This window comes from Nannobrachium achirus (assembly GCF_963921795.1).
Source record: "Nannobrachium achirus genome assembly, chromosome: 1".
NCBI classification, from domain to species: domain Eukaryota; kingdom Metazoa; phylum Chordata; class Actinopteri; order Myctophiformes; family Myctophidae; genus Nannobrachium; species Nannobrachium achirus.
The window spans coordinates 55529643-55539006 of NC_137810.1; the positions used below are offsets into that span (position 1 = coordinate 55529643).

Below are 9364 nucleotides of genomic sequence, written 5' to 3' on the forward strand. Positions count from 1 at the left end.
ATGCACTCACTGCACATTATAACACGTTTGCTAGTGAGTGTAAATCAGTGGCTTCCTCAAAGAAAAAGAAACGAGGCGAAAAAGCGTTGAAAACATAAGGTTCGGGCCTCGGCTCGGGTCGGACGCTTTTTCATGATTAATGCTCGGACGTCGACTCGGGTCGGACAGAAAACTGTCGGACACAGGTTCGGGTCGGACAGAAAAAATGGGCCCGATCCCAGCTCTAGTACACATACTGTTATATCCTAGGTGTATGCAGACGTTCTATAGGGAAGGTACATGAGAGAAAGTGGAAATCTTATTATCTATTTATTATTAAGTTATTTTGTGTGAGCCTGCTGTTTTGTAAAGTGTTAAACCAAATTAAAACAAAAAACATGATGAGCACAACTGTGAATATGAAGCAATACTTATTTGCACATTATCTGAACATATTAACGTTAAAACTAGATTTATTGAAATGCTATGGCCACTCTTTTACTCAGTTTCTTACTTTGTAAGAACGTTGTGATCCATTCATAGCATTATAATGCTACATATGGATATCGGAGTAAACCCAGACGTAACTGCCATTTTTCATAGATTTTGGAACTCACAAACTACGGTAGATAAAGATAGTAATTGGATTCAAACCCCCAGTGCTATAGTTGGACTTCACCGAGCTTTCTATCTATACGGAAGCCCGATATATCATATTCAAGGTTTGGATACTAAACTTGGGTTGAAACCATCAGTATCAAGAATCAGGAGAATCAAGAAGGTGTATTTGTCACTTTGCATACAGTTGTAAGCAGCAAACTGCAAGTATGAGAGGTCTTCAGGAAAGAAAACGATGTTTGTACAATACATTAATATTATGCAAACGTGTTAGCGAACATCCTGAGGCTAATGTTAATTATTTACCTGAGGCTATGAGCCTAGACAAAATTATTTTTAGAATCAAAGTAGACAAGCTCATCCAAACCCTAGAGAGCTACAGTAGCAGGAAATCTAATTCTTATCAGGCCTACCACTGTAGAGCAGAGATGATATTTCTCTCATCAGCAAGGGGCCGTGCCACTTCCAACGCAGGATGTCACAAGTCCCCCAGGTTCCAGCCCACCTCCGACCTTAATCAGTCAGTTACAATCACTGGCATCTTTTCATCTCCCCCCACTGTCGCTGTCTGGGGCGACACAAGGGGGGGGAAAGTGGGACTGAGTTACTAGGGCCCAAGGTGGAGGGGCCCTAGTAACTTTAGCTATTGAAAAATAGCAGATATACAAGCTCACAGCGCGGCACCGAGTGCCGCGCTGCGAGCTTGTAGATCTGCTATTTTTGAAAAGTCGTGAAAATGTGTGCAAATCTTTGAATATATGTATCTTTTAAGCGAACATTTGTAACTCAAATTTTGCTTCTGGGGGGTCCCTGGAACTAAATATTTTGAGATGGGGGTCCGTGGCTAAATACATATCATTTTGGGGGTCCTTGACATGAAAATGTTTGAGCACCACTGACATGGAAACATAGGTTTCTTGCACACATTTTCACAATTTTTCAAAAATAGCAGATCTACTGTATATCTGCTATTTTTCAATGGTTAACATGGGGGGCCCGCAGTGAATCCTTGTACCCAGGGCCCGGAATTGTGTGACGCCCCTGGTCGCTGTCTGTGTCATCCTCCATTTTTCATCCAAAGCAACCTCGGATAATGCCTCAGTCTTATCGGTGGAGTTCAGCAGCCACATGCTGAGTATTTTCAGCTTGATTTGCTATAGTCATCGGCCCTGCTCTCCACCTCTCTGCCCATCAGTGGGCTGTTTGATAGCACCACCAGGGGTGTCGCACCAAACTCTGGGCCCTGGGTACAAGGATTCACTGCGTTTCTAAAAACTGTGTTTCTATGTCAGTGGTGCTCAAATGTTTCATGTCAAGGACCCTCTAAATGATATGTATTTGGCCACGGACCCCTATCTCAAAATATTTAGTTCCAGGGACCCACCCAGAAGCAAAGTTTGAGTTACAAATGTTCGCTTAAAAAAATACATATATTCAAAGATTTGCACACATTTTCACGACTTTTCAAAAATAGCAGATCTACAAGCTTGCAGCGCGGCACTCGCGCTGTGAGCTTTGGGCCCTAGTAACTCAGTCCCCCCCCCCCCCCCCCTGTGACGCCCCTGGCTGCCTATCAGTCACGTTAATCAGCCACACAAGGAGCCAGTGAAACGGCATTTTGTGGGTGGTGACCTTTTGTTTCCCCTTGACCACAGAGGAGGGGAGCCAGTCATCCTGATGAGAGAGACTGGATGACGTGGGAGTGATCGCACTCATATCGTTGGACAGAAACCTCCTATAGTCTCCATTTCAACTTTTTATGTTTTTTTTCTTTCGTAAATGAATGCCCTACTTCGTCATACTACAGCCAGGGTCAGCAAAAATAGCCGATCTACAAGCTCACAACACATCATGTCGTACCGTTGTTCCCTGTTGAGATTGGCGCGTTTCACCCAGGTTTTTTCATCTCACTCACGTCACTTTGTCTGCTGACCTCACTCAGCAACGAAATAAACAGAAAATAAACAAAAATTCAAATAAAACTAGAAGCAGTGCTCTTCCGAGCACAGGTCTCCACCAGGCCACACAAATCGGCCTGTTATAGCGCCACCATGAGGCTGATTTAAAAAATGTGGGACAGAGGTTCTGAATTAGCATCCAGGGAGTGTGTGTGCTCAGTTTGGCAGCGATCGGGCCAACGGCGCCGGAGATTAGCTGGTAACAACCAGGCCACACAAATCGGCCTGTTATAGCGCCACCATGAGGCTGATTTGAAAAATGTGGGGCAGAGGTTCTAGATTGGCATCCAGGGAGTGTGTGTGCTCAGTTTGGCAGCGATCGGGCCAACGGTGACTGAGATTAGCTGTTCACAAACTGCGAGGACGCACGGACGCACGCACGGACGGACGCACGGACGCACGGACGGACGGACGGACGGACGGACGGAGGGGAAAACATACTCTCCCTCAGCCTTCGGCTGGTGGAGACAACAATTCACAGGAGGCAAGCAGTGATCACCCCATGATGTGCACTAGCAATGTACGTAGTTTCAAATGCACTACATTGCAGGCGCTTTTTGAGAGTGATAAAATAAGAAAGCATGTGTGACATGTGTGATCTGGGCAGCTTGCCCCAGGAAATGTGCCAAGCTCAATATGGAACAACGGTATGGAAAACAGGTTATTTTCCAGTTTTGGACATACAAGATCTCTGGCCGACAGCGACGATGCATAGAATGTGAAAGAGAAAACAGAGTTCTTACACATGCTTTTTTTTTTTGTATGATGCTCTCTCTCTCTCACACACACACACACACACGCACACACACACACAAACACACGCACGCACGCACGCACGCACGCACGCACACACACACACACACACACACACACACACACACACACGCACACGCACACGCACACGCACACACACACACACACACACACACTATTCCCACTATTCCGTTATCAATGACCTTGTAAAGTTATAGAGATACAATACAATACAATACAATACAATACAATACAATACAATACCTACAGTAGAACACAAGTTTGTGGCTATACAGTATGTCGTTGTGTAAGGTCTTTTTGTCCTGTGCTTGCCTGGCCTGCTGCACTAATAGTACCCAGTCACATTGATAGAACACCTTTAGAATACATACACAGTCACACTGTCAACAAGGAGGCACATGAACAAATCGTATGTCATAACCCAAGTAATGCACCTGGATAGCTGCCCTACCCAGAAACGCTTGCATTTAGTCCCATACTAATGACTAGTCTTTACATACTGCCACTTGGAGAGGAAGCAGACACAGACACAGCGCCGCACTTACCAGCACAATGTGGTCGAGAACACGCACACTTTCCCTTCACTCTAATCTGCTCTGACAAGATTGCCTGCAGGTGTAGCGATGCTTGGAGCCCATAGGGCCTTGCGAGTGCGGAGAGAAGCCAGCATCTATCTAGCTGTCTGCAGTCTGCACTCTGCCTGACTGCTGCCTGCCAGCCTTACACAGGCACAGGAGGAGGCACAACACGGAGGAATGCATATTCAACCAGCAGGCCACACATAAAGTCACAACCATACTATGGGGAACTACATGTAGGCAGCGTTGAGTTATCAAATGACATTCCAGGGCCTGCAAATATTGATCCTTTTCAACCGCTGTTTCGTGTGTTTTAGTGATGTCATCAAGTGTGTGTGTGTGTGTGTGTGTGTGTGTGTGTGTGTGTGTGTGTGTGTGTGTGTGTGTGTGTGTGTGTGTGTGTGTGTGTGTGTGTGTGTGTGTGTGTGTGTGTGTGTGTGTGTGTGTGTGTGCGCGCGCGTGCCGTGCGTGCCGTGCGTGCGTGTAGGGGAGGTATCACATGCTCACTCTTTTCAGAACACATGAAACGTGGTGGAAATGTGGTGGAAATCTTTCATCTGGGGAATGGCTTTGGTTTCCCTGTTAAGAAAGGAAGAAGGTAATAGGCCTATAAAGAGATAGAAGAGAACGACAGAGTAATTAAGAGAGATTGTAAAACATTTTGTCTCTGCACACGTTTAATCTTACCCTGGCCTGCTGAGATGGTACAGTTTACTCTGTTGAACTACTGCAATTTGGCGAATGGACACTGTGAGCTCTGAATTCTATTTACATATTTGAATGTAAAACTTTGCATAATTATAAAATAGTCTGCATTTCAACAGTGCCCTTTCTTCCAAAGCGCTTTACAATGTGCATTACATTCACACATTTACATGCGACTGCGGTGGCAACCATACAACACACCACCAATTGGGAGTTAGGGGTTGAGTGTCTTGCTCAAGGACATTTTGATGAAGCGAGGGTGAGCCGGGATGAAATCGGGAACCTTCCCACTCCCAGAATGTCACTCTACCTCCTGTAAACTGCTGCTCCACAGAGAAGGGGAGGCTGCTGTCCATGACAGATATACCTGTATGGTACAACACAGTCAGTTTCACAACCCTCAAGCCCATTTTATTTCTATGTTCCTGCTTTGATTTCAAGTGATGTAAAAAGACATCTGAATCAAAATGTGTTTTTTGGGCTTTTATGCCTTTATTGATAGGACAGTCGACTGACAGGAAATGGGGGGAGAGACAGGGAGTTATATGCGGCAAAGGTCAACCGGATCGGAAATCGAACCAGCGACACCGTCAGGCATCAATGCCTATGTGGCAATGCATATGTGGTATGTGCCCGTACCAGTCAATATATACAGTGTGTGTGTATATATATATATATATATAATATATATATATATATATATATATATATATATATATATATATATATATATATATATATATATATATATATATATAATAGAATATGACTGGAATATGACTGGTTATTGTCTTCCGGTTTTTACTGTGCGTTAAGCTCATGGATATTTCAGTCTGGGTGGTGAAAGTGTCTGGGCTGTTTATTTGCCCATGCTCCAGGTCTGCAGTGCTACCTCTCCTCTCCCTAAAGCCCTATGTGGCAGTGTCTCAGATAATTGACATCTAAGGTATATGAGTGAGCTCACTGAAAAGACACTAGAAAAGACAGATGTTGCAAATAATTTTCAGTGTCCCAAAGGCAGCCAGCCAAGCTGCCAGCCAGGGGGGGGGGCGAACAGGTTTCAGTTACAGGACTGCCATCTAGGGAGGGAAAGAGTTACTACACCCTGACCTCTACCTGTCATTCCCTCAGGGGAAGATGGGCACGCTTGCCTTGTGATATTAACCCATGAAGACCTGAGACCCATTCTACAAATGCCTTCTAAATCAGTAGTTCTCCCAATGTTCAAAAATAACAAACGTACAAGCTTGCATCGTGGCACAAAGTGACGTGCTGTGAGCTTGTAGATCTGCTATTTTGTAATAGCCAACGCTAATTGATTGATTGATTGATTGAAGTATTTATTACAAGTTTGCATAGGAAAAGGAACAGTTTCATGACAGTGCAGTTCACTGGTACAAGGTCAACTAAAAGGATAACTCGGGTAAGCCGAGGCTTGTTTCCATTGAGATCCTTTAAAAAAAAACTCATATAACATTGAATGACAGACAGATAGAACACAGTACTATGCAGTAGATATCATCAGAAAAACACATGCAAAACAAAATATTTACAGATGATGCTTTCCTGGTTTTGATGGGTTTTAGTTGAGAACTTTGTGATGTTGTGTGGGGCTTACCATAGTGTCAGTCTCAGTGTATAAACTAAACTGCTTTGAGTTTCCAATCCCTAGCCTCCTCATATCCGTTGGTTTGACAGCCCCCCCCCCCCCCCCCCCCCCCCCCCGACTTTAAGACTTAGACCGACATGCTGTCCTGTAAACACTAAGCCCACACTTTGATGTTTTACTGACAGTCGTTTTCAGAAAGATGTATTAGTCAATTCAATTAATTATCCTGTCCGTCTTAAACGTCTTATGACATCAAATTACATTTTTTATGCTTTCTTCATGTTTCCTGACCTCAATTACACCAAAAAACCTGAACTTTAAACATCTAGTCATTTTTCTGCAGTCTGTAGTTTTCTGAATAATTAGGCTCAGAAAACTGAGTTCATTACCAAGTAAAAATAGCAGATCTACAAGCTTGTAGATCAGCTATTTTTGGCAAAGAGCTTTGGTGTAGAGGGGGAAAAAGAGAAGACTAATTACAGAGTGAAAGGTCAAGTTTATTAAGTATTGACAGATCAAGTGGTTAAATATCTGAAAACACAAATTGACATGAATCCAAAATACAGTGACGATCGTGCTGTCAAACGATGAAACTAAATGGAATTTATTAGAAGGTCGTGGGGGTTCCTGCTTCATCTCTCTCTCAACTAAGGGGTCCTTGGCCTGAAAACGTTGAAGACCCCTGGTTTAATATTATTGTTTTGGTGTCTGTTCCTTTCTCTGCCCACAGTGCTTTGTGGCGCTCCACCCACCGTAGATAATGCCTTCCTGATCGGGCGAAAGCGTTCTCACTATGACATCCACTCAGTGGTGCGCTACCAGTGTGCCGACGGCTTCCTGCAACGCCACGTGCCCACTGCCAAGTGTCGCGCCAACGGCAAATGGGACAGACCCAAGATCATTTGCACAAAGTGTAAGTGGTATGCTTGTTTCATGTTTGTGTGTGATGAGTGGTGGTTTTACTATGTAAGGGATAACGACTGGCTCCGTGGTCGTTCTCCAGGAATAACAATCCCGACAGCCTGATAACTCCCCGAGGCGAAGCTGGAGAACGGCCAAAGTAGTCGTTGTCCCGCTTATTTCCCGGCTACTCAATAAAATTAATAATTTGACTCAAAACTAAAAACAAAACAAAGTATTTCCTTGTTTACAGACTGCTGAAAGTGTTCCCCAAGTGTTGCGCTGGGCGTCCCCCCAGCGCAACACGGTCGCTTTGGAAAACTGTGTCGTCTATTTCTCGCTTAAAATATTTTCCAAAACATTCTTGAGAGCAAAGATTAGTTGTAAATGACACTGTGTGTTTGTTTACATGGCGGACATGTTGAATGGCGGACATGTTTTCCAATAGTATCCTCCCTTGGGCTTTCAAATAAACCCCAAAATAACATTTTCCCTATGACAGAATAGCATGTCTTAATGTGTCATTTCTATATTTGTCCCTTTAAGAGGTTATACTGAATTAGACCGTGGCTGATAGATCACATTCTGTGCCTTGTGGTATTTCATTACACTCTTGACAGCTAGGACGGAATTCTGTAGCTTCTGTCAAGAGTGATAAAGACTCTGTTTTTGTTCTTTTCCCACCATTTCCATTTATCTTTCGGGCTCCGTTATTTTTTGTTTCTGTTTTTTCTTTTATGTCTACGAGTCATTTTGATTCACTGCACAGGACATGTCTTATGGTGAAATCCAGAGAATTACCAACAGTACCAGTATAGATCCAATTTGGCAGCACACCCCAGGAACAAGCTTTACTGTCAGGCTTTTAAGTGGGTGTTGAGATCAGTGATGTGTTGCACTGCTAAAGGCACCCAGCCTATTCAGCATGATGAAAACACATCTCTGAAGCCTGCAGTGGCTCTATAGCCATAGAGGGGTACTATATACACTAAAGGACTGTGAAACAGGCCTTTCTCTGTGCACTCTGTTGTTGTTTTCCTGGCATTTTACCTGGTTTTACCTCCCTCGCTGTCACCTTCCTCTCAACTCCTAACACCCACTTGTTCTTTTATTACTGCACGCCATTTGCCATTTTATCACTGTCTTTCATTGTTCACCTTTATTCTTTATTCATCCGGATCCCCATTAGCTGCCACCTAAGTAGCAGCTTCTCTTCCACAACAAACATATCACATACTGTATAACACAACATGTTACAATAAAATCTATGGTATTAATTAAAAAGAAACTATTTCCAATACAATGTAAATCAATCAAGGTTATTCAGGTCACTTTATTAACATTGTTTGTGTCTTTTAAAGAGTTAAGACAAGTTAAAACTTGCCTTACTTGGTGCTTCAGTGATCATAGTTGGTAACGTGTTCCATGTTGTAATTGCATGTTGTAATTGCCCTATACATTACAGATCTGCATAAGGCATTTGTTATTGGTTTTTGTTTAACTATGTAACCCGCAGTAGCCTGCCTGGTAGCGTGATTATGATGATCTGTCACTCTTTAAGCCTAATTCATACTTGATGTGTGGAGAAGTATGAGTTTTAGGCTTTAGTCCTCTGCTCTGTCTACAAATTCAAACGCATCTCTGTCTCCCCTGAATCTGTCCCCTTGTCTTTTAGTGCATTTTCTTCCTCTTACAAGGCAGTTAAAATAATTGGTTTCTCAAAGGAGACTTGGTCAAGTGAGCAGTATAAAATAGGAAAATATAGCGATATGCAATCAACAAACATAATCTATAGTGGATTTCTCTCTTTCTCTCTCCTTCTCTCGCTCAGCCCGGAGGTCCCATCGTCATCGGCGTCACCACCACAAGGGCAGGAGAGAGCGCAGGAAGCACAAGAAGCACGGCCATCGGGACGGCGGCCACCACGGAGCAGACCAGGGCCACAACCATGGCCACTTCTGAACCAAAAACGCCTCTTCTTCACCTCCTCCTCCCTCCTCCTCCTCCTCCACCTCCTCCACCTCCCTTCCCTCTCTTCCGTGACTGCTCCATGCAGTTTGCCTGTTCTCCTGTCCTCCCTTAGGTCAACCTGGTTGCCCGAAACACTTTCTCCTCTCAGCCTCCAGCCCAGAACTCTTGTCTCCCCTCTTATTTCCCTGCCTTGTCCTTCCTTGCTCCCTTCCCGGCTCCTGGCTCCTTGAGTCAGCCTTGTATCATAGTCAACTCTGAGGTCTGCTGGAGTG

At 44.0% G+C, this 9364-nt stretch overlaps 1 protein-coding gene across 1 annotated transcript in view; it reads left to right on the forward strand.

Annotated features, from left to right (window-relative positions):
- Window positions 1–9083, forward strand: part of ncanb (neurocan b) — a gene marked incomplete at both ends in the record, with an annotated part of 212206 nt that extends 203123 nt beyond the window's left edge. Inside the window, 2 exons of the mRNA XM_080745680.1 lie at window positions 6952–7134; window positions 8953–9083. Coding sequence (XP_080601806.1) covers window positions 6952–7134; window positions 8953–9083 — 314 coding nt within the window. The remainder of the gene's footprint in view (window positions 1–6951; window positions 7135–8952) is intronic.
- Window positions 9084–9364: the final 281 nt, after the last annotated feature.